This window comes from Trichechus manatus, unplaced genomic scaffold (assembly GCF_000243295.1).
Source record: "Trichechus manatus latirostris isolate Lorelei unplaced genomic scaffold, TriManLat1.0 scaffold00008, whole genome shotgun sequence".
NCBI lineage: Eukaryota > Metazoa > Chordata > Mammalia > Sirenia > Trichechidae > Trichechus > Trichechus manatus.
Genome location: NW_004443944.1, coordinates 30763911 through 30789247, shown reverse-complemented (window position 1 = coordinate 30789247; position 25337 = coordinate 30763911). Strand labels below are relative to the sequence as shown.

Sequence of the window (25337 nt, the reverse complement as noted above, 5' to 3'; positions counted from 1 at the left end):
CTGAGATGTGGTGAATGAGAAGGAGCCATCCTGGGGAAAAGCTGACAGAAGAGCACTCCTGGGAGAAGTCTCAGCATGTGCAAACGCCCCCGAGGTAGGAATGAGAGGCGAGAGGAGCAAAGTGGTGAGACGGCTGAAAGTGAGAAGCAGCCAGCCATGCAGGGCCTTATAAGAGCTTGGATATTCATCTAAGAGCACTGGAAACCATTGGAGGGTGTTGATAAGCAGGACAGTGATAAGATCTGAGTAATGTTTTTGAAAGCTAACTCTGGCTGGTGGGTGGAAATTGGATTCAGGGGGGACTAGGGTGGAAAGGAGACCAGTGAGTAGGCTGGTGCAATATGAAGGAAGGAAGGATGGATGGATGGATGAATGGATGGATGAATGGCTGGATGATGGATGGATGGATAGACGGATGGATGATGGACAGATGGATGATGGACGGATGGATGGATGAAATAAACATCCCTCAAGGCAGAGAAGAATCCAAGCCCCAATAGAGTAAAGAGTTAGTGCTTTAGGGGTCAAAGAGGGATGAGAGGACATAGAGGGCAGGGTGGGTAGTGATCAAGGAAAGCTTTATGCAGATACTGCCTTCTGAATTGAGCTTGAAGGTCGGTGCGGTGGTGTCAATATTTCAATAAAACAATAATAATTGTTGTTGTTACTTGCTCTCCAGTTGATTCTGACTCATGGCTACCCCATGTGTGGAGAGTAAAACTGTGCTCTATAGAGTTTTCAAGGCTGTGACCTTTCTGAAGTAGATCGTCAGACCTGTCTTCTGAATTGCCTCTGGATGGGTTCGAATCACCAACCTTTCAGTTAGTAGTCGAGTGCTTAACCATTTGTACCACCCAAGGACTTCTAATAATAATAATAATAGCAATTACCATTTACTAAATTGTCCAATGTTCCAAGCACTTTATATTTACTTTCTGTAACCCTCAAAACAATCTCATTTTTAAGGAAAAAGAGGCTCAGGGAGAGGGAGCAATTTTCCCAAGGTCACACAGCTGACAAGCACAAAAGCAAGGATTTGAACCATGTCTTTTGGATTCCAGAGGCTTCCCTACTGCCTAGACAGAACAAGATGGAGTGGAGGGGGCATTCCCAGCAAAAGACAAGCAAAGGCCCGAGAGCTGGAAAGGGGTCAGGCCAGGAGAGAGAGGTCCCTGGTAGTCTGGGAGGGGTTGGGCAGCATGGAGGACATGGCTATCATGGGCTGTGGTGGGCAGTGGTTCTAGGTATGCCAGGCCTACAGAGGCACAGTCATGCTTGCTGACCTGGCAAATGAGTCAGGGCCGAGAAGCAGGAAGCAGGTGCTGACACGAGCCCAGGCCTTGGCACTGGGCTCCAGCCTCCCACAGAGGGGCGTTGTCCACTGGCAGCGAGTGTGGCTGGGTAGGAGCCTCTCTGGAGATATGCCCGAGGGACTGGCAGGGTCCTTCCCAGCCGGCCTCACTGGCTCCCAAAGCATCTCATTTGTACGTGCTCGGGGCCTTGGCACGTTTGGCAAACGCTCTTCACCTTGTTCCTCTTCACAACACCAGGAAGAGGAGATCAGCCTGGGACTTGCCAAATGCTGTGTGACCTCAGGATGCTCACTGTCCCTCTCTTGTCCTGCCTGCAGAAGGAGACAGGATTCAACAATCCCAACGGCTCTCCAAGCTCTACACCACAATCCCATGCCTCTAGACTGAAGTGGGGCAGCAAGGACGATTTCCCGGGTTATGATGAAGGCCATGTTTGCATCACCACCACCACCCCTCCAACACTAACCTGCAGTTACTGGGGAAGGACAGCACGGTGGTTAAGATCTTGTGGTTCTTGGGTTCAAATCCTAGCTCTGACATCACTGACCATGTAACCTTGAGCAAGGCACCCCCTCCCTGAGCCTCAGATGCCTTCGGTGGAATTAGGGTTACTGACACCAGTTCTGGGTGACTGCAGGTTAAGTAAGCCAAGACCTGCACCCAGGCAGTGGGTGATAGCGCCCTGCTGGGCTGTTCACACGTGTCCCCTTGGCTCATCGTTATGCTTCAGTATTCATTCATTCCACAAATATTCACTGAGATCCCTAAAGGCACACACAAGGTAAAGTGTGTGCTAACTGCTACAGAATGAATGAATGAGAGCACCATGCTATGGGGCCTGCACCTCAGTTCATGCTCTTAGAAGCTGTGAGGGAGGAGCTATTATTATCCCCATTTTACAGATGAGGAAATTGAGGTCCAGAGAGGTGAAGTACCTTTCCCAGTGTCACACAGTGAAGAAGTGACAAAAATGGGATCCAAACTGATCCTCTTGAGTGAATTAATTAATAGAGGTGTGAATCCTTGGGTGCATTGAGGAATAAAGGGTGAGCAAAGCTATTCCACCCTTTATCCAAGTTAATTATCTGGACTAAACTCTGATCATAATCTGCCTACAGAGGCTCATCCTATTATAAGCAATAATAATAACAGCAACGACACCCACTCACATTGATCAAGCACTTACTCTGTGCCAGGACCTATGCTCTAAGCTATAGACACCGTGTTCCTCTCAGTACTCTAGGAGGTAAGTACTGTCATTGCTCCCACTTCACAGATAAAAAACCTGAGGCTTGGAGAGGCTGGGGAATGTGCCTCAAGTCACACAGCCTGGAAGTATTTGGGCCAGGGCTCAGATTCAGTCTTTCCCCAGGACACCCCTGGGTCTGCCACACGGTGGAGACATCCCCAGGTGGGTTTTGAAGTCAGAGTTCTGATTTGAATCCTGGCTCTACCATTTGCTAACTGTGTGAGGCTGTTTCCTCCATGGTAAAGTCAGGGTAACGATGTTGACCCACTGCCATAACCCATGTAAAGCCTGGGGCAGCATCGGCCACGTCGTAAGTACTTAATACCTCGTCACTGCTACTGTTCTCATGGTTGTCCCATGGGAGTGACTGCCCAGGAGGCAGGAAGCCCCTTGCATGGCCCACACTGTGCCTGGCCCAGCCCCCCCTGTCATGGGCCTCAGTGCCCCACCTGTCTCTCGTGCCAGCCTGGACCCTTCTTTCTCCAAACCTCAGGAAACTGGAGTCCCAAGGCTGCTTCTGGGCAAGGCTACGGTTCACTGCAAGCCACAAATATTTATCTTGGAGACCTCAGCCTGGCCTGAGGCCTCAGCAAAAATGCAAAGAGTCGGCACCTGGGCTGGGGCATGCAGGATATAAGGCTGGACTTGCACGCAGGCCCACCGCCCAGGAGAGGAGAGCAGCAAGGTGAGGACTTCCGTGTGTCCAGGTAAAAGAGCAGGGAAGGGGCTGAAGACCAAGGTTTCCAGGAAGGTTCTGAGCTAGCCTTACTTGCCAAGGTCAGGTCAGGTGCAGGACGGAGGCTGCGACTCAGACTAAGGTCCCTTGGTGAGCTAGGACCTCTGAGGGTAGGACCTAGGTAGGGGTGGAGATGTACCCAGCTCCCTCACCCACAGACCAAAGAGCAGTGGTGAAGAGACTGGACTCGCTGAGTCTTTTCCTGACCTTGTCCCAGTGACATAGACCTGCTCTGCACACACTGATTGCTCTGTGCCCAGCCCGTGCTGAGGCGAGACAGGGACAAGGAAAAGCATCAGACATAGTCTCAGCCCCAAGGAACTCTCAATGTAGGCCGATGTGGTGCTCAAAGAAGACCAGTGCATGGTGGTAGGCAGTCAGGGAAAAATTTCTAGAAGAGGTAATATGTCAGTTGAAAAGCTGAGTTTTGAAGCTGACTAGGCAAAGAAGAAGAGAAAGACATTCCATGTAAGAGGAACAGCAGAAGCTGCTTCCACCGCTTTGAGTTCTGCCTGAATTCTCAATTCCCTCCTGCCACCAAACTTCCTGTCCTGGGCACACACCAGCCCCTGAGGCAACATTTCTCCAAGTGAGGTCTGGGGTCCCTGCAGGAGATAGAAAGCTTTACAGAGGAGGTGGCACCTGGGCAGGGTTTTAAAGGATAACTAGGAGTTCAATAGGCAGATAAGGAAGGGGAAACGTATTACAGGAAGCAAGAAGAGCAAGGGAAAAGGCACAGACACAAACAGAAGCAGGCATGTTCTGAGAACTTCAAGCACCTTGGAAAGGCTGGGACTCTATAGAGCGAGAGAGGGGAAAGCGGGAGGTGAGGCTGACTGAGGTTGGATCATAGAGGGTTTTAAGTGCCAGGCTGAGGCAGATTGTGTTTCATCCTGGGCACTCATTGTGGTTTTCCTGTATGAAAACAGCTAACATTTTCCAAGTGCTTATGTGATAGACACTGTGCTAAATACTTTCTAGATATTAACTCATTTATTCAACTCTATTAAGTAGGTATTATGCCCATTTGTCAGATGAGAAAACTGAGGGACAGAAAGTTTAGTTCCTTGTCTAAGGCCACACGACTAGCAAGCAGCAGAGCAAGGGCATAGACCTAGGCAGTTAGGCTCCAGAGCCCACACTCTTAACCACTGCCCTAAATAGCCTCTCTGGACACCATGCTCTAATTCACCAGGCATGGTGGGCCTGTCCTTGGCCGCTCTGCCCAACAAACAGGGCCCTCTGTACTCACCCTAGGTCCTGACATCGGCCACCTGCTGCTTACTGACCCCCAGGAAGATGGCTGGCCCATGGACCTTCACCCTCATCTGTGGTTTGCTGGCAGCCACTTTGGTCCAAGCCACCCTCAGCCCCCCTGCGGTTCTCAGCCTAGGCCCAGAAGTCATCAAAGAAAGTAAGTCTTGGCCACCAGGTCTCATCACTATAAGGCAAGGGGGTAGGTAGAGTAGCCTTCCAAAGGAGGGAGGGAGTTCCCCATCACTGGGGGTGTGCAAGACACAGCTCTGGGATGAGACTTGAGTGGATGAGCTATGAAGTTTGGGATGTCTATGATCTCAAGAGCCCATGATTCTGAGAGTCCTGTCTCCTTCATTCCATAATTCAGTTCCATGATTCTGGGGTGCCATGAATCCCCCACTCAAAGTTTCCATGTCTTTCAGAGGAGGGGGCCTGGTGGAGCAGTGGTTAAGAGCTCAGCTACTAACCAAAAGATTGGAAGTTCGAATCCACCAGCCACTCCTTGGAAATCCTATGGGACAGTTCTACTCTGTCCTCTAGGTTCGCTATGAGTCAGAATCGACTTGACACAACAGGTCTTCTGGGTTTCATAGGGCGTGCATGGCCACCACGTGTGATGATGTAACTGCCCCTGCCACAGCCCTTGCCTGAAATCCCACCATCAGCTGCCTCCTCTGAGTTAGACCAAGTGTCCTCCTATTCCCCAGAGCAAAGGCCCTTGACTGGGGGTCTCATGGCCTGGGTCCCTGGCACAGCTTTATCCCTTTCCAGCTGTGTGACCCTCTGTGAGTCCCTGAGCCTTGGTTTCCTCCTCTGGAACAAACAAAAGGGCCTACCTCACAGGGTGATTGTGAGCACCCAATAAGATGGGAATTGAGAAGAGCTTTATAAACCCTACACCTGGGCTTCTCAAACTCAGTATTACTGACCTTTGGAACCAGATAACTCTTTGTTGTGGGGAGCTATTCTGTACATTACAGGATGCTTAGCAGCATTCCAGGCTCAACTGTGACAATCAGAAATGTCTCCAGACATGCCAAATATCCTCTGGGGAAAAATTTGTCCCCAGTTGAGAACCACTGTTCTCAAGTGTTCTCCTTAGGGAGATGGATGCTCAGTTAGCTCAGGAAGTCCACCATTAAAGCACTTATAGGACCAAACTTCTTTATTCAGTGGTCCTGAGCCAGGGCTGGATGGGCAAGAGCTTTGATCCCCAAGCAGGACAGGCAGCAGACAGCTCTAGGGGGCTGCAGGAGGAAGTAGAGGTGCTCTGGGCTCACACTGAGAAGTTAAACCAGAAGGAACTTGGAGATCAACAACTGTGGTTTAGGTTCCCTCAGTATCAGAATCTGAGTCAAGGCATTGAATACAAGCTGCTGGTTTGGGAAGTGATCCCAGGAAACACCTGCAGGAGAGTAGGGAGCAAGTCAGGGAAGGAAAGGCAACTATAAAAGTTCCATGTCTAAGCCATTTACCATTCTGGGGACCGAAGCTCAGTCCTGTCTTCGTTAGGGTCAATCAGGAGACAGAAACCACACAGTACTCTCAACAGGAAAATTTAATAGAAAGAATTGTTCTCAGGGGGTTGGCGTAATGGGAAATTGGCTAAGAGAGAAAAGAAAGGGAACTCTAAAGAACACCCTGAGGATGGGGTGTGTATACACAAGGACAGAACAAACTTGGAGGGGGAGAATCCTCTCCAAGGCTGAGGTTCAAACTTCACTGGAGAGGTTGTGGTTGAAGCTTACTGGGTGGTGGAGTTTGCTGGGTTGTCCCAGGCCAGAGATGGTCCGCAACTGGCAGGCTGAGGCTAGCGGGCAGAGACCCATCTGCTGAGATGCCTGTGAAATTCTCTGGGAATCCCTCCACGGAGAAAGGGGGGTTGCTGTTAACTCACTGGGAGTCTGTCCTGGGAAAATGCCTGGAAGTGAGCTGGGGAGCTCAGAGAACTCACTAGCTGCCCTTGGGAGTGCCACTGAACTTGCAACATGAAGCCACTGGGCACTGACACCACAGGAGACTAGCAAGAGGTGCACACCTGGGCCAGGAAGGGAAGCCCTTTCCTCCTGTAGTGTCCCTCCAGATCCTCTACTAACAGGGCTTAACACTGTGACAACTGACAAAGGAGAAATATTTATAGGGCCCATCTCCATTATCACAGGGCAGGCAAAAAGTATGGATGTGGAGTTGAGAGGCAATAACTTGATAATGAGCACAGGAGTTCTTGAAGACAGTTGAGACCATACACTTGGGTTGTCTCACCTGAGGATTGAAGGAGCTGGCTCATCAGTCATTGGCTGAGGGCTGCTTCTGGGGCACCAACTCTCCGGCACTCTGGTCTTCTCTGCACATAGGCCAAATGGGCTCTCGCTGCCAGAAAAAAAGTCCTCAGGCAGAGATTCTGGGATGTTCACAGTGAGCAGTGTGTCGAGGGAATGGGGGTGGAGCACACAGGTTCCATCTCCATTGGCAGCTGGACACACTGCGCTTCAGATCACATAGCAAGTCTAGAGGAACCAGCCCCCAGGACTCCTGACTCACTGGCCCCTGGCCCTGCTCACTCTTTTCTCTGCTCAGCACCGGAGGCCCTTCAGATGTGGATACCAGAGAATTGTTAACAATTGTGTTTTGGCAATAAAACTGTCCCAAACAGTGCCTTGTGGGGTCCCCACCTCTTGGCTGTGGAGGTATTGTCCACTGGCTGGTGGGAGGGATACAAGTCAATGTGCCAGGTGTACCTGCCAACCCACCTGGCAAAGGCTGGCAATGCCCAGGGGTGTGAATGGCCCCACCCGTGCCCCAGCCTCACTCCTCATTTGAAAATGACCCATCTGGGCCATCATCCTCCAGGTCCCATCTATACAGTGGAAATGGTCAGGATGGAGCCATCCACACTCTCACCTCATTATCAGGGTCCGAGTATCCCTTCGTGATGCCCCTCCCCAGCTTGAAGCACCCCCCCAGCCATCCTTCTTGCCTCCCCCCTGGACCCTAATCCTGGGATCTTCCTCCAGAGTTGACACAGTCGCTGAAGAACCGTAATGCCGCCGGAATCCTTCAGCAGCTGCCATTGCTTAGTGCCGTGCAGAAGCAGAAGTCTTGGGGCATCCCTTTTCTGAGTGGCCTGGTGAATGCTGTCAAGAACTATATCTTCTGGTACGTGAAGCAGGACAAACTTGGGAGCTAGTTCCTTCTCCCCACCTCTGCCCTGAACACATCCTTAGTCAACAAACATCAAATTGTGTCAACTCTGTGCCCGGCTATGGCAAATGAATCAAACTAAGCTTCTCCTTTGAGAAGCTTCCAGAGTAGTTAACAATAACCACAAGACAGTGACACAGGAAATCTTATAGCAGTAACCCCAGAGGAAGGTCACCTGGGGTGGGAATGAGATGACTCTTCTCAGTGGAGGTGACCCTTGAGCCAATGACTCAGAGTTCACCAGGAGACAAGAAGATAATGGTAGTCCAGGCAGAAGGGCCAACCTGGGCAAAGGCACAGAGGTGTGAGAGTCCATCAGAATGGCTGGAGCTCCAGCCCAGAGTGAGGAGTAAAAAGAGGGGCTGGGTCACAGAGAGTCTTAAAGGTCAGTCCAAGGAGCTGGAATTAATCATCTAAGTGAGGGGAATCATCATAGTGCGTGAGCAGGGTGGAGGGGAGGGATGGGACCCAGACCATGCTGGCGAGGAGTCAATGGACAAGGCTTGGGGCCCAGCTGCTGGCCAGGCACCCAGCAGAGGCGGAAAAGATAGAGAGGGAGCAAGTTTGAGGATGATGCTCAGCTGAGCATGAGGCAAGATTCTCATCTCTCCATGTCCCATTCAGGCTGAAGGTCACCTCAGCCAATCTCCTCCAGCTGCAGGTGCAACCCTCAGAGGCCAGCCAGAATCTAATGGTCAAGATCCCATTGGACATGGTGGCTGGACTTAACACGTGAGTGTCTCCTCAGTCTGGCACAGCGGGTCTGGTAGGTTTATCCACTCATCCCCTCTGCCCTTCCCTCCATGAAGGTATCAGGAAAAGAGTTCTAAAAAGAAGGAAGAGCCTTGCCGTGCTCAAAGAATGGCAAGGAAAGTGGGATGTGTGACGGGGAGAGTGGTGGGAGGTGAGGTCAGCAGGCAGCTGGAACTAGATCATGCAGGGCCTAGTGGGTCACAGTGGGGATTTGGCTTTTACTGAGTAAGACGGGAGAATGGAGGGTTCTGAGCAGAGGAGGGACATGACATGACTTAACATTTTGACTGCTGTGGGATCAAAAGTGGAGGCAGGGAGGCCAGCAAAAAAACCATTGCGATAAATCAGGAGGTGACAATGACCGCTTGGGCCAGGGTTGTGGGGGCAGGGAAGTGGTAAGAAGTGCTTGAATTCTGGAGCTGTTTTGAAGGCAAGTAGAGATAACAGGATTTCCTGGTATATTTAATGTGGAGTGAGAGAGGAGTTAAGGGTGGCACCAAGGTTTTTGCCTCGGCAACTGGAAGGATGGAGTGGCCAGTACCCAAGATGGGAAAGCAAGTTTGGGAAATAATCCGGAGTTCAGTTTTGTACACGTTAAATTTGAGATGCCTGTAAAGACATCTGAGTAAGGAGTGGGGTATGAGTTTGGAAACTGTTGTCATGTGGATGGGTTTTAAATCAGGAGAGGAATCCAAAACTCGAGTCTGGAACATGCTAGGGAAAAGAAGTTGGGGAGATGAGGAGAAACCAGCAAAGGAGACTGAGAAGAAAACAGACAGAATGGAAGAGAGCCAAATGACAGATGAACAGCAGGTTTACTCCAGCCTTGGACGTGGAAGGTGTTCACAGGGTCTGGCACCTCCACCCCCCAGGCCTCTGGTCAAGACCATTGTGCAGATGCGCATAGAGGCTGAGGTCCAAGCCATCATCCAAGTGGAGAGCAGCGAGCGGGGCCACAGCCGCTTCATCCTCACCAACTGCCTCACTAGCCAGGGGAGGCTGCACATCATCCTGCTACGCAAGTGAGTGCAACCAGCTCCCTGCTGGGCTCCAATCACGCCTGGGAGGGAAGCCAGGGAGTGGTCTTTCCCCATTTTACAGATGGAGAACACTGAGACCCGGAGAAAGAAAGGGACTTAATCCTCCTGACTTTCAATCTGGGAATCTGTAATACCAGGGAATCTGTAATGTCAAAGAGAGTTCAAGACATCAAGGGCAGAAACAATAATGGTAAGATTTTGGGCACCATGCCAGGAGGTAGAACAAGGACACTCAGGTGGAGCCACAGTGTAAAAATAAAGTCTTTGGAGTCAGGCAAACACAGCTCCTTCATTTACTATCTAGGCAACTTTGGGCACGTCACTTCACCTCTCTATGCCTCACCTTCCTCATTTGTAAAGTGGAGTTGATGATATCCTCCAGGCAGCAGGGAGACGATTAGATCAGGCCAATAGCCATAAAGCACTCAGAACAGTCTGTGGCACGTGATAGGTGTTCAAAAACACTGTGCTTCCCTTCACTTCTCCTTAGCGGGAGAATGGGGAGACATGAGAACCCCCATCACCCCAAAGCCCAGCACAAGTTTCAAGACAACCCCACCCCCAGACCCTGTTCCCGGAGAACTCTCTGTCACTGTCTCCACCTGGCTCAGGGTCTACACCCAGCTCTATCCGTAACAGGCTGTGTGGCCTTGGGCAGGTTCCTTCCTCCCTGGACTTGATCTCCCCTTCTGTAAAATAGAAGAGGGGTGATTATCTCTGACCCTTTTTAATCCCTCTATCCCTTCTCCTCTTGTGAAGGTTCTCCTTCCTGGTCAACTTCTTAGCCAACAAGGTCATGGGCTTCCTGGTGCCGACCCTGCCCCAAATGGTGATAAGTGAGGTGAGTGGAATCAGGACCTCTCTGGCCTGTGAGGGTTGTTCCCCCTGTAGGGCTGTGGTGGAACCGCAAGCTGGTGCTAAGGGACTTGAGTGTCCTTGGGAGGGAAACTTCTGGGGCTGGCTAATTCTTTCAGGCATGGTGGCTGAGCAAAGAGCAAGGGATGGGGCCATTGACTGAGGTAGATTGTTGAGATCAAGGTACTGGAATTCCCAAAAGTCTGCCAGGATGACTTATGCTGATAACCTGATGTGCTGGAAAATGTTTAACAATGAACTCTGGAAAGGGTGAGGGGAGGGAGCCCTGGTTTGCAGCATTTGCTGATTTCCATGGTATAGATATTCCTTCCATGGCTGATCTCAAGCTACCAATGCAACTTCTCAGAACACAGAGTTGGGAAGAGATGTGCAGTAGCACACTATTGAATAGTATTTCCACCATACAGATACAATAAAGGTAAATAACCTCAAGAGCCATGGATAATAGTAAAATAACTAGGAATGAATAAATTTTGAGGGTTTTTTTTCTAACCTTTGTTTTTAATATAATTTATTTAATTGTAAGTTTATATAATTTAATTTTTCATAATGGCTAGATTTTACACTCAGATCAGAAAATCCTGAAAATTTAACAATTGGTCCTTGCAAGTCAGTGCGAGCTGGTTCTAGCACACCCCTATCTCAAATCAGCCTGGCTGTGGTCTTCAGGGGTCTGCCACCCACAAAGTCCTGTAGGATTTATTTTTCTGAATCAGCAAAGACACATCCATCTCATTTTATACATCTCTTCTATGTCTCGAGTAAACTAAAGCATTTTAAGTAGGATTCATCCACTTTGGCCTTTGACTTCTGCTGAAAATTCCATATGTGTTGGCAACAATGGGCCACCCCTCCTGGGGGGTCAAAACACCTTGTCAAACAGCTGATTTTTTTTATATATATATATAATAAAACATTTTTGGTTTCTTTTTTTTTTTTTTAATTATTGACCCCTTGATGTCGTTTTTTTAAATTGTGCTTTAGATGAAGGTTTACAAAACAAACTGGCCTCTCATTAAACAGTTAGTACACATACTATTTTATGACATTGGTTAACAAGCCCATGACACGTCAACACTCTCCTTTCTCGACCTTAGGTTCCCTATTACCAGCTTTCCTGTCCCCTCCTGCCTTCTAGTGCTTGCCCCTGGGCTGATGTGCCCCTTTCGTCTCATTTTGTTTTATGGACCTGTCTAATCTTTGGCTAAAGGGTGAACCTTAGGAGTGACTTCATTACTGAGCTGAAAGGGTGTCTGGGGTCCATACTCTCGAGGTTTCTCCAGTCTCTGTCAGGCCAGTAAGTCTAGTCTGTTTTTGTGAGTTAGAATTGTGTTCTATATTTCTCTCCAGCTCTGTCCGGGACCCTCTGCTGTGATCCCTGTCAGAGCAGTCAGTGGTGGTAGCCTGGCACCATCTAGTTGGACTGGACTAAGTCTGGTGGAGGCCGTGATAGTTGTGGTCTGTTAGTCTTTTGGACTAATCTTGCCATTAAGTCTTTATTTTTCTTCATTCTCCCTTGCTCCTGAAGGGGTGAGACCAGTGGAGTATCTTAGATGGCCGCTCACACTACTTAGATGGCCCCAGACACTACTCACCAAAGCAGAATGTAGAATATTTTCTTTGTAAACTATGTTATGCCAGTTGAGCTAGATGTTCCCCAAGACCATGGTCCCCACAGCCCTCAGCCCAGTAATTCAGTCCCTCAGGGAGTATGGATGTGTCTCTGGAGCTTCCATGATATAATACAACTTTTTTAATTGAAAAGATGATGTGATGACTAAAACAATTTTGGAAAACAGTCTATTTTAATGGAGTAACTATTTTCTCTTTTGCATATTGCCTTCCAATCTCCATTCACATGTGCTCATATTTTTATATGGCAGCACTTGGTATAAATACTATTTGATATTCTTTAAATTATACTCATGTTTCTATGCCATTGTATAATATTCATAATTATTGTAACAGCTGCATTATATTTAATAGCATACTAAACCATTCCAGGGAGCCTTTTTAAAAGAATCTAAACTTGAATAATTTTGCAAAATTTAGCTTTTCCAATGGGAGATATTTTTTCTTCTGAGAATTTTTTTTTTCTATTTAAAAGTGGGAATTTCTCAAAGTAGAGCCCTACTGTAAATTTTTTCCCAGCCTCCAGCAAAATCATATTTTATCTGGCATCATACTTTGATAGCTAAAAATGTCTTTTCCACTAGGAAAAAAAAATGGCAAGAGCATGAGATTATAATATGTTCTTTGCATAGTATCTGTTTTTAAGGGTGAAACACCAAATATAGCTAAGATTTGAGAAACTGGTATTCCATTATCACACAATTTCCCACCATGACACTGGATTTGACACAGTGGTCATATGAATATTTTATTTGACATGAGGGGAAAAGGAACAGCACGTTTGAATGGGGGACATCTGGCAGAAGTCCATTTGAAAAATACTAAATGAGCCCCTTCCAGTATAAATCTGTTGGTCTCAACCCAGGCTGCACCTCAGAACCTCCTGGGAGAGACTGTGATATAATTGGTCTGGGTTGAGGCCTTGTATCCCAGAGGATTCTAGCTCTCCTAGAGAATTCTAATGTGCAGCCAGGGTTGAGACCCACTGGTGGGAATGAAGGAAGGCAAATTGAGGGAGAAGATGCACGAGGAATGGACGGTCCCTTGGTAGTGCATGCTGGGAGTCTCTAGTCTCTCTGGTTCTGTGTCAGCAAAGCATCTAGGAACAGGGATAGGTTATTCATAGAAAAAGATTAATATTTCTCAAAGTGCATTGTTATTTCTTGAGAGTAGTAAGAAGTGGTCGACTAGAAGGTTCTTCTACTAGGGCAATTATATCTATAACAAACTGAACTTAAACAACTTTGGAGTACTGCCCTAGAAAATAGGCTGCCTCAAAGCAGAGACCACAGCCTTTGGGTCCCACAGGCCATGTGAGTCAAATATGTAACCTCTTCCTTAAACAGAACAGGTGAGACCAGGAGTAGGGTAGGCCAGATCTCTCAACCTCAGCACTAGAGATGACATTTAGGGTCAGATAATTCTTTGTTGGAAAGGATGGCTCTCCTGTACATGGTGGGATGTTTAGTAGCGTCCATGGCCTCTACCCACTAGATGCCAGTAGCACAGCATCCCCAAGTTGTGACAACTAAAATGACTCCAGTAATGGCCAAATGTCCCCTGGGGGGTGAAATAGTCCCAAGTGGAAAACCGCTGGCAGTGTTGGGGGCGAGAAGCTCAGTGCATCCCCAGCCCCTCACTGATGAAGCTCCTGCGTTTGTGCTGTTGCAGCTGTGTCCAGTGATCAGAGCGGCCTTTGAGGACGTGTGTGCTGACCTCCTGCGCCTGGTGAGAGGTAGGTGTCCTGCTCTCTCTCCTGACTCTTTCCTTTAGGACTGAGCCAGTCAAGCCTGACCAGCAACGTGGGCCCAGCAGCAGGTGGGATGAGCTGCAGGTGATCTCCTGCCCAGGACGAGCAGACAGGAATTCACAACTGTAACTTCACAAGCACCTACTATGCACAAGGTTCTATGTGAGGCCAGCAGGTGCAGTGGGAAAGTTGGGCCCCGGAACCCCAGATAAGCTCAAGTTCAAATCCCAGCTCTGCCACTGACTTGCTTCATCCCTTTGAGCAAGCCACTCCACCTCCTTTTAGCCTCAATTTTCTTGTCTGTAAAATGAAGGTTATACATCCCTACCTCATAGGATTGTTAGTGGAGATTAAAAGTTCCAGGCACATACCAGCTTCTCTGCCTGGCACAGAGATGTGCTTACAAAAGTGTGCTGAATGAGTGAGTGAATGATACAGCAACCACAGTGTACTATGGAAGAGGGTACAAGGGAAGAGACAAGATCCGTGCCCAGGAAAGAGGTCATTTCCCTCTCCCTAAGAGTAGCAGGGGGCCCTGGTGGTGCAGTGGTTAAGAACTATGGCTGCTAACCAAAAGGTCGGCAGTTTGAATCCACCAGTCTCTCCTTGGAAACCCTATGGGGCAGTTCTACTCTATCCTATAGGGTTGCTATGAGTCCTATAGGGACTATGAGTCGGGATCAACTCAACGGCAATGAGTTTGGTTTTTTTAAGAGTAGCAGGGATGGGAGGACATGGACTTCTGCAGAGTGGAGATTGGTGGGGGAAGAAAAGCCTACCATCTACTGTTTTGGGATCTGAAGAGGCTCATTCAAGAGAGAAGCAGAAGGAACAGAACGTAATTAATACACACTGAGCACTAACTATGGGCCAAGCATTAACTATGAGCCAAGCCCTTGGGCTGGGCATTTTATATACACTGTCTTGCTGACTCCTCAGACAACCCTATGAAGTAGCAATCATTACCCCACCTCCAGATGAGGAAACTGAGGCTCTGAGAAATTAAGTCATTTGTCCAAAGTCACAGAGGAAATTAGTGATAGGGAAAGGCCTGAACCCAATTCTTCCAGTTCCAAGTCTGAAGTCACTCAGATTTGAGCCAGTTTTATTATGCTCTTACTAGGTGCGAGTTCTGTCCAACCCTATGATGCAGGTATTACTTTTATACCCCATTTTAAGATGAGTAAACAGGTTCAGAGGCGGGAAGAAACTAACCGAGGTAACTAGCGCTCCGATCCAGGATCCAGGTCTGCCTGGCTCCTCTGCTCTCCAGGGGCCGGGCGGGAGATCTCCTGGAGGGGTGGGCAGGGCCAAGGGTCGAGCAGGCTGGAGAATTGCTAGTCCAGGCCCGCACCTCCACCTTCATCGCCCTTCTCCGGTCCCAGCATCCCTGGGCAGACGCGATGCCACCGCCACCTAGCGGCCAAGTGGGGAATCCCGAAGCGAACAGACGGGATCCCGTGGACATACAGGCGCCCAGACCCAGATCCTACCCGTGCTGCGGGTGCGGGTCAGTCTAGTAAAGGAGATGGAGAGTTACGAGCAGTAGTTAAGTTTTGTCCCGAACCAGAAGTTTGGCATAGGGCTGACTGGTGTTCAAATCTTCTCAATGTATATGACCTTGAACAAGTCACTCCACTTTTATGAGCCTTGGTTTCTCTATCTGTAAAATGGGGTAATAACAGGACCTACTTCCTAGGGTTATTGTTAAGCATAAATATTAGTATTAAGCATATAAATATCAGTCATCGTTATCAACAGCATCATTATTACTCCTGCTCCTTCCCTGCATCATTCCACCCCATCCCACACTATCCTCCACTCTCACAGAGCTTTCTTCTTTTCCGTGAGCAGTGCCCATTTCCCTTGGCTTTACCCACCTGGAGTTTGAACTTCTGTCTCCTGCCATCAAAAGTAGTGCCATCCAGCTCAACCTGAGGGTAAGTGTCCCAGGGCCTTCCCTGACAGCCAAGGGTCAGACACCATGGTCTATTTCAGGGGAGAGAACACCAGCTACAGTGAGGACACAAAGGCCAATTCAGAAAAGTCACAACAGGCTGAGCACGCTCCACGCAAACCATGTGAGGAAGAAAAAACCAGCAGGTGGAACCCAAGGGCCACACACAGAACATCGCCCCAGGGAGATTTGTTCTCCAACCCTGATTTCACCAAGCAGGGCCAGGAGTGTGTGCTCTGGGGCTGTTAGCTTTTCTCGCAGGCAAGCCCTACCAGTCCCCAGATCTCTGGCAATCTTGAAAACAAGAGCCCCTGGCTGATCCCAGGATCAAAACACATCACTGAGAATCGCACAGACCTGTTTCTCTCCCAGTTCCAGTACTCTCTGGCTACGCGACTTTGTGTGTATGTGTGTGTGTGCTGGCTTCCCCAGTATTGTGTGCTGTCTTACCTGTCACCAAAGTTACCACTTATCTATTGTCCCTCGTAACCATCAAAGATTGTTTCTTTTTGTGTATAAACCTTTTCGTGAGTTTTTACAGCAGTGGTCTCATACAATATTTGTCTTTGTGATTGACTTATTTCACTCAGCATAATGCCCTCCAGATTCAGCCATGTCATGAGATGTTTCACAGATTCATCACTGTGGTTGCAGAGTACTCCATTGTGTGTAGGTACCATAGTTTGTTTATCCATTCATCTGTTGATGGGCATCTAGGCTGTTTCCATCTTTTTGCTATTGTGAACAGTGCTGCAGTGAACATCGGTGTGCATGTGTCTATTCATGTGACAGCTCTTATATCTCTAGGATATATTCCTAGGAGTGGGATTGCTGGATCATAGGTATTTCTATCTTTCTGAGGAAGCCCCATATGGTTTTCCAAAATAGTTGTACCATTTTGCATTCCCACCAGCAGTGCATAAAAGTTCCAGTCTCCCTGCAGCCTCTCCAACATTTGTTATTTTCTGGGTTTTTTTAATTCATGCCAGTAACCCAGGGGTGAGATAGTATCTCATTATGGTTTTGATTTGCATTTCTCTAATGGCTAGTGATCTCGAGCATTTCCTCATGTGTCTGTTAGCCACTTGAATGTCTTCTTTGGTGAAGTGTCTGTTCATTTCCTTTGCCCATTTTTTAATTGGATTATTTGTCTTCCTGTTGTAGAGGTGTTGGATTTTCCTGTAGATTTTAGAGATTAGATCTTTGTCAGATTTGTCATAGCCAAAATTTTTTTCCCGGTCTGTAGGTTCTCTTTCTACTCTTTTGGTGAAGTCTTTTGATGAGCGTAAGTGTTTAATTTTTAGAAGATCTCAGTTCTCTAGCTTATCTTCTGGAGTTTGTGTGTTGTTAGTTATGATTTGTATACTGTTAATGCCATGTTTTAGGGCCTCTAGCGTTGTTCCTATTTTCTCTTCTATGATCTTTACAGTTTTTGGTTTTATATTTAGGTCTTTGATCCATTTTGAATTAGTTTTTGTGTATGGTGTGAGGTATGGATCTTGCTTCATTTTTTTGCAGATGGACATCTGCTTCATTTTTTTGCCAGCACCATTTGTTAAAAAGACTGTCTTTCCCCCCATTTGATGAAGTTTGGGCCCCTGGCTCTGCGACTTTGGACAAGTTTTCTTCACCTCTCTGATCCTCAGTTTCTTTGTCTGTAAAATTTAGGTAATAATAGTCACTGGGAGAGGATGAAATGAGATTGCACAAGGCCTGACAGACAGGAAATGCCCAGTAAATGTTAGTGCTCTCTGAAATGTAAAGCCACACATCCACACTGTGCTGGACTCCCTGAGGGACCAGGCCAACCCAGGCTGTGTGAACCTCAGACTCTAGCTTTCATGGCTCTCTTGGGAAATTGCAGCATCAACCATTTCTACCCATTTTGTTGCAGTTTTGAATTATCCCTTTAGCCAAATGGTTTGAGGTACCTGAGAAGTTGAAACGTAAGCACAAAATTAGACATTCGAGTTAAAAAAAATAAAAGTCAGAAATTATCTGAAGGTTGCAGGTGGAGTAGATATTGCCAACTCTGCCTATACCAAGGCACTGAATTCCAGGCTAAGCTTCCTGGCAGCAAATGCACAAAGAGAAACAAGCTGAAAGGTGTCATTTCCTTCTAGATTGTTACAGGGTAAGCTGTGGAGTTTAAATTCTCAGTCAACTCCTTACTCTGTGTCTCCTCAGGCCAAGTTGTCGGACTCGCAAGGAAAGGTGACCAACATGTTCAATGACTCTTTGGCGTCCCTGACATTGCCCACCTTGAACAGTGCCCCTTTTAGCCTCATTGTGAGGCAGGATGTGGTAAATTCTGCAGTGGTTGCCTTGCTCTCTCCAGAAAAACTTGCAGTCCTGTTGGACCACGTGGTAAGCCTTGGCATGGGGCAGAGGATGGGGGCCACCTCTACTGCATCATGGGAATTACCTAAATGAAAGAGGGTGCGGGGGCCCCTAGGGTCCCAAACAGGAATCCCCTGTCAGACTCATTTAAATCCCTCCAGTAATAGCTCAATCCCTACTCTAACAGACCCAAAATCCTCCCTGTAAGGTTCAGTCCCTGTCTTATTCTGCCCTCTGGAACCTGATACGTCTGCATCCTCCACCAGATAAAGTCCTGTTGAGCCAAAGGGTGTCTTAGATACTGAGTAGTCCAGAGATGACAGATACATCTTAGATACTAGGCAGTCCAGGAATGGCAATTGTGCTGCTGCTCTCCAGTAGGGGGCCCATGGCAGACATCACTAATCAATCAGGGCCCTCCTTCCTATTCCTCCTGGATGTGGACTCAGCCTCAGAATCCTTATCAACACAGCACAGCAGACAACCACCAATAGTCAACTAGAATGTGCCATCTCCTCCAGGGTGACTGAGAAGGAAACTGAGGCCCAGAGGGGGAAAAGTTTTGGCCCAAAGTCATGGGAGGGTGGCAGGAATTCAGGTCAGCTGACAGGCAATTAATAACGAAGTTCTTAAAGATTAGAACTCAGAGTAAGGGGCTGGGATGGTGAGAAAATAGAATTGGTCACTAGCAACCACATTAATGACTATGGTAAGAATCAGGGTCACTTCTATATGTCCTCTGGGAGTGGGGAACAGCCCACAAATCCATGACCACCACCAACCCGCACGAAAAAGTTTGCGTCAATAAGGGCCCCTTGCCCCATGGCAGCTGACAGAGGGGCTGTTTTTCTGACAGTGACACACATGTGGCCTGGACCAGCTGGCTCACCCAGCTTTTCTGGGGTTCTAGGAAACCTTCATTCCAGCACTGGGGTACAAGAGACATGTTTCGCCTTGACCCTCTGGCTGACCTGCTCTGACTTCCTCTCGCCCTCAGTTTCCCAAGCTGGCCCGTCAGCTGAAGTCCAGTATCAGTCTGATCAGTGAAAAGGTCAGTCCATTTGCGATCTGCAGCTTGATGGGTGTTTTCTGGGTCTGTACATGGGCCTCTGGGGAGAAGAACATGTGTGAGTGCTTGCTTTCCTTCTAGCGCTATGACTTTAACAGGGCTGGTTCCCATCCTCACAGAGATGTCAGTCTAACAGGGCAGTTTGACCTGAATCAAATACTTACGCAAATAATACCTCAGTTCCAAGTGCAGTGACCAACGACAGGCTCTAGGGGTTATGCGAGCAGCTGGTACAGTTTCGAGGATCAGGGAGTGCTTCCCTGAAGGGAAGGGTATTCCAGGCAGAGGGAACAGCAAAACCAAAGGCTATGAGGTGGGAAGAACGACAATGCATTCAAGGATCTTGAAGAAGGGCACTGTGGCTGGAGCGCAGAGAGGAAGCAGGGAGGCAAAGGAAGGTCATCAAGGCTAGGCCATGTGGGGCCATGTGTGAGGTACTTGGGAAGCCACATGTGGGTCTGATGTCCTTCTAGGCTGCGAATCAGTTGGGGCCCACACAGATTGTGAAGATCTTCACCCAGAATACCCCCGTTCTCCTTCTGCGTGAGGGCAATGCCAAGGTGGCCCAGCAGATCGTGTTTGAGGTGTTCGCCACCAATGAAGCTGGCTGTCCCTTCTTCACCCTGGGCATTGTGAGTTCAGTAGTCTGTGACATTGGCAGCAGCCTGGAGAATCCTCCCGTTCTCTCTTCCTGTTTACCTCTCCTGCTTTGCTAAACATTTGCACCACTCTTGTCACCCAGCAGGGATGGGGAAGGGGAAGAGCTCTGAACCAAGACTTAGGAGCTCTGGGGATGCAACTCTGGACCTTTAAATTTATTAGGGATCTTTGGGCAGAAACTTAACTCACAGGCATAAGAGGAATTGTATTAGCTCATATAACTGAAAAGTCTAGATGTTGCTTTTGGGAATAGCTGAATCCAGGTGCACAAACAATCTTGTCTTCATTCTTCTCTCTCCCCATCTGGCAGCCTTCAGCCTCAGGCTGGCTATCCCCTCATGGGCCCACAGAGTTGAGCCCACACTGAGACAAGAAGACTGGCCTTTGGTACCCCCTTGTCAGTCCATCATTAGCTATCAATGGCTCCCGGGGGAACATAACCTCCCAGCAAGGCAGCTCTGTTCAAGCGAGGGCAATTCTCTGGAGAAGGGAGAGAAGGTGCAGGCGTGAACCATAAGCAGCAATACCAACAGCAGCTGAGGGATGGATGCCCACCCTGGAAAGGGGTTCTGAGTGGGGTGCCCACACCATCCCCTATAGAAGACAAAGAAGAAGAGAGAGACGAGGCAAGATTTGTAGTTGGGCACTGGCACAGTGTTAAGAACTTGGCTGTTAACCAAAAGGTCAGCAGTCTGAATCCACCAGCTGCTCCTTGGAAACCCTATGGGGCAGTTCTGCTTTGTCCTCTAGGGTCACTATAAGTCAAAATGAACTCGACAGCAATGGGTATAATGGGTATATGCTTTACCAAAGAGTCTTAGGAGGACTTCTTAATTGGAGGCTAATGTTGACCATATCCTTACAGCAGGGTTGCTTCATACAGCTGTCTACCATACAATTTCAGGGGCTGCTGTTCACAAAGGCTACAAGGGGAATGGTGCCCCTGGACTTGTTTACACAGTGCCCTGGTTTCCTGGATTGAAGGACACTCTGATTTCCACGGACACATACCCCGCTCAGCCTCACTCCCTGCTGGCACCTTCCCTGGTCAATGGCAGGCACTTTTCAAAAGGCCACCCAAGCTCAGGGCTGCAGGACAAGTTTGCTCTCTGGGTGCAGCTGACCTGGAGCTGGAGCCTGCCACACTGCCCTCAGGGTTACCCCAGCCCAGAGGTCGAATTTGTGCATATCTTTGGCCCCCATATTTGGGGCCCAGCTTAACTTCTGGTCTTTCCAATAATGATGAACCATTCCAACGATGGTTAACATTTACCAGGTAGTTGCTTATCCTTTTTGTCCCTCATTTTCCTCACCTCTACAGTGGGGTAATAAGAGAACCCACCTCACAGTGTTGTGAGGATTAAAGGAGATAATCATATAAAGCTCTTAAAACATGGCCCAGCACACGGTGAAGGCTCCATACATAGCACTGTCATTGTCGTCATCATCATTGTTCCCCACAACAATTCTATGTTGAATCTGTTAAGTAAGGAGTGAGTACAGTTATTATCCCATTTAATAGATGAGGAAAATGAGGCCCAGAGAGGTTAAACCCTTTCTCAAAGTCACAGAGCCAGTAGCTGAGATTCAGACTGTGTCACCTTGACCCTAGAGGCTCTTTGCATAACTCCCATGCCCACGCTTGACTCATCCTCTTAGAATAAATGGGGCATGGCCTTCTCTTCTTACAGGAAGCTAGTTCGGAGGCTCAGTTTTACACCGAAGGTAACCGAGTTATGCTCAACCTAAACAAGATCAGGTAAGCAGGGCAGTCACTGGGAAGACTCTATTGATGGAAACGAGTCACACCCTGTGACCATCAGGTTTCTTTAAACATAGTGTTTTGAGCCTCTGCAGAGTGAATGTCAGGCGAAGGCTGCTCCAGATCTCACAGGAAGGCTGTCGGCCTGGGATCTCCAGCTATTGAGGACTGAATATGGGCAAAGGGAGGGAGAGGGAAGAGGCCCGGCAGCAGCCACAGGGCAGGCTGAACATGGCCACGGAAATGGACTGCCCACATTATCCTCACTCTAGCCCATACCGCTTGGCCCTGGGTGGCCCATTCTGGACACCTCTAAGACTGAACCCAGCACTGGGGATCATTGGCAGTGATGGCCACACTCAGCTGCTGTGCCCCCTTGGAGCCCAGCAGAGTGCCCTGCCTATTCTCCCCCATCCCACCACTTTCCCTGCTGCCCCCAGAAAGTAGGTCAGGGCTGCACACTGGAGCCTCCTGGGACAAATCATGCCCCGGAGGTGCTTTGATCAGCCTACACACAATTGGCTCTTTAATGTAAATTAGCTACCACATATAAAAATCAGAATGTCTGTCCCCCTGGGCCCACATTCCCACACAGCAACAAACACTAGAGTTGGGAATTGGATGTCCACTTTAGAAGGGGCCTGGGCTCCCAGTTCACCACAGTTCTGACTCTTGGGGGGGATTTATCTGCTCTTTGGGCCACTGTTTATTTTCTGTCTTCCTCCCCTCCCCCCTCATTAGAACGTAAGCTCCACAAGGCAAAGATTTCATTTGGTTCACTGCTATCTCTACAGAGCTGGCACTGTGACTGGTACACAGTAGGTGCTCGATAAATGTTTGTTGAATGAATGAATGAGTGGGTCCTGAGGGGCCATTCTCACAAGCGTCTTCTGTTGCAGTTCTGATCGGATCTACCGTATGAACTCCGGGATTGGCCTGTTCAACGTGAGTATTAACAGAGCCCAGAATGGTTCATTCTGAAAAGAAACACTGCCCAGCGTTTATCTCAAACAAGATCCTCACGGGCAGCCCTGTGGTAGCCTCCAGATTACCAGCCACAAAGCCCTGGTCTGAGGTGAGCACCAGGACTCACAGGAAGGCTGCCTGGCCTGGAATCTCCAGCTCTTGAGGACTGAATGTGGGCAAAAGGAGGGAGAGGGAAGAGGCCTGGCAGCAGCCACAGACCTCCTGGCCCAGGCATTCACTGAGCATTGACTGTGTACTAGACACAGCTGAGAACACATGTATACTCACACACACAAATACACACAGTCACAGATACTCACATACACAGATACACACTCACTTTCCTTCAGTGAAGTTTTGATCCTAAATTAGAAAACAAAGCCCCTGATTCACAATCTCATTTTGCTCACGTAGACTCCCCTCAGTGACCCTGGGCAGCCTCTTCCCTGTTGGTCCTCAGTTTCCCCATCTGAGTCAGACTGAATCAGAGGTTTCAAACCGGCCCAAACCTGCCTTCTGCTGCATTTCCTTTGGCCCTTGCGTTTTGTTTAGGGTTTTGGTTTTTGTTTTGTTTTGTTTTATTTTTTTGGCTGATATTCTAAAACAGGGAGGTTTCCACACGAAAACCAGGATTTCTGGCCTCCCTTGAGAAGTCAAAAGCTCAGGCAACACGGACAACATTCCATCAGGGCAAATTAGTCTGGAACAGAGCTGGGGAGCCCCCTGAGGGTGGACCCATCCTCCACTGCACCCCAGTCCCACCACCTGCCAGACCCCAGGGGCAGCTAGCTGTTTGTGCCCCACCCCTAGCCTATCTGGCGTCCAGGAGCCCTCGCCACTCTGACAGGCAGGGGACCTGGGATTCTGGCATCTCCACCAGCTACCCTCGCCATGAGGCTGGGCCACATCTGCCCTAGGAATGGCTGACAGGACTTTGTATTCTCAGCTAGGGTGATAGTGCCCCTTCTCTCTCACAGGCTGATCTTCTGAAAGACATCGTCACTAAGATCCTGTTCTCCATCCTGCTGCCAAACGAGAATGGTGCGTCACTCCCCCTGCCACTCCCACCCCCCTTTGCTTCTCCTGTCTCCCTTTGGGGCCCTTTTCATTCATTTTCCATCCATCCTTCAGAGCCTGCTCCAAATTCCACCTCCTCCAGGAAGCTTTTGTGAGCACTCAGCTGGAAATTACCTCTCCCCTCTCAGACCTCCCAGCCCTAGTAATTCCTCTACTAGTCCAGAGCCTGGGCACACAGAGACAAACCAGGCAAGGCCCAGCCTCACAGGGCTCACAGCCAAGGGACACTAGTGTAAACAGACAACCAGAGCTCACCTGAGCTGCTTCACGCAGACCTGGGTTCAAGCCCTGGTCAACCCTCTTGCTGGCTGGCTGACCTTGATCTGAGCTTCAGTTTCCCCCATATGTAAAATAGGGAAATAAGAGTACCACCTTCCTCTGAGGTATAAATGAGACCATGTTTGTAAGGTAATTCCCCGCACAGTCAGTGCTCAATGCCTCTTAGCCATTGCTGTTATTGGCATTGGTGTTTTGTGCTACTAGTGGCGGAAGCCGAGAGAGAAGGTGGAATTACTCTAAGCACTAGGTAATAGGGCTGGAGAGAATTAGTGACCCATGCCAGCCCTGCCTTCTCCATTTCTGTATTTTATTAGAGTGGGAAATCTCAAAGGATAGAAACCTCTGCTGTGGACCATGGGAGCCCCTGATGGTTCTTGAGCAGGAGTGTGAGAGGATGTGAGGCTGTGCTTTGAGAACAGCCAGAAGCTGGTGTCAGAGGCAAAGGGTGGGGAGATGAGGCTGTGTGGATGCTGGGGGCCCGGAAACAGGTGAGCAGAGACAGAGGAGACACTCCGAATCCCTGGCCAAGCCTGCCCCAGTGTCCCCCCAGGCCCACCAGTCTCTGACCACGTTTTTTATTTCAGGCAAATTAAGATCCGGGATCACAATTTCGATGATTAAGACTTTGGGATTTGAAGAAGCTGCAGTGTCTGTAACCAATGTGAGTGGGCCATGGACTCAAGTACACTGCCCTAGGAAGGGCAGTTAACTGAAAGTGCTCGGCTGCTAACCGAAAGGTCAAGGTTCAAACCCACCCACCGCTCTGTGGGAGAAAGACGTGGCAGTTTGCTTCCGTAAAGATTTACAGCCTTGGAAACCCTATGGGGGCAGTTCTACTCTGTCCTTTAGGCTCACTACAAGTGGAACTGACTCAAAGGCAGTGGGTTTTGGTTTAGGGAGGGTATACTGGCTGGGAGAGTCCTGGGCTGGGAGGTGGGCCTGTGGTCCACTCACTGGGGACCTTGGGCAAGTCTCTTTCCTTCTCTGGGCTTTGGCTCCTCATCTGTAATGTGCCCCAATAGTGCCCTGGAGGGTAGACTGTTCTGGCAGTTCTGGCCTGGGGTCAACACACCTCCAGCTTTTCCCATCCTATTTGTCACTCATTTATTCATTTGTTCATTCATTCAGTGAATAGTTTTTGAGGGCCCACTATGTGCCAGGCATGCTTAAGCGTGCTTGAGGCAACAGAAGTGAACAAACAGAAAACATCCCCTGCTGGTGTTACTATTCACACACTGAACCCACCTTTTTTGACCCCTCCAAGAACTCTGTGTGAGTTCAGGGTCATGACCCCCAATGCCAGCAGTCACCCTCTTGAGGACAAAGCCAGCATAAATCTCAAGTCAGGCAGTAAAGACCCAGTTTGACTTTTCTCCTCCAACTCCAGGACGCCCTTGTGATCACCTCGGCCCGCTCATAG

General features: G+C 48.8%; 1 protein-coding gene across 1 annotated transcript; it reads left to right on the top strand.

The window, feature by feature from the left end:
• The first annotated feature begins 4597 nt into the window (after positions 1 to 4597).
• BPIFB1 (BPI fold containing family B member 1) lies at positions 4598 to 25337 on the top strand. The gene is made up of 15 exons (XM_004370585.1): positions 4598 to 4712; positions 7570 to 7711; positions 8381 to 8488; positions 9382 to 9531; positions 10309 to 10390; positions 13729 to 13792; positions 15662 to 15747; positions 17952 to 18131; positions 19102 to 19155; positions 19647 to 19805; positions 21525 to 21592; positions 22495 to 22540; positions 23539 to 23602; positions 24502 to 24578; positions 25305 to 25337. The coding sequence occupies exons 1-15, from the start codon at positions 4598 to 4600 to the stop codon at positions 25335 to 25337; spliced, it is 1428 nt and encodes a 475-aa protein (XP_004370642.1).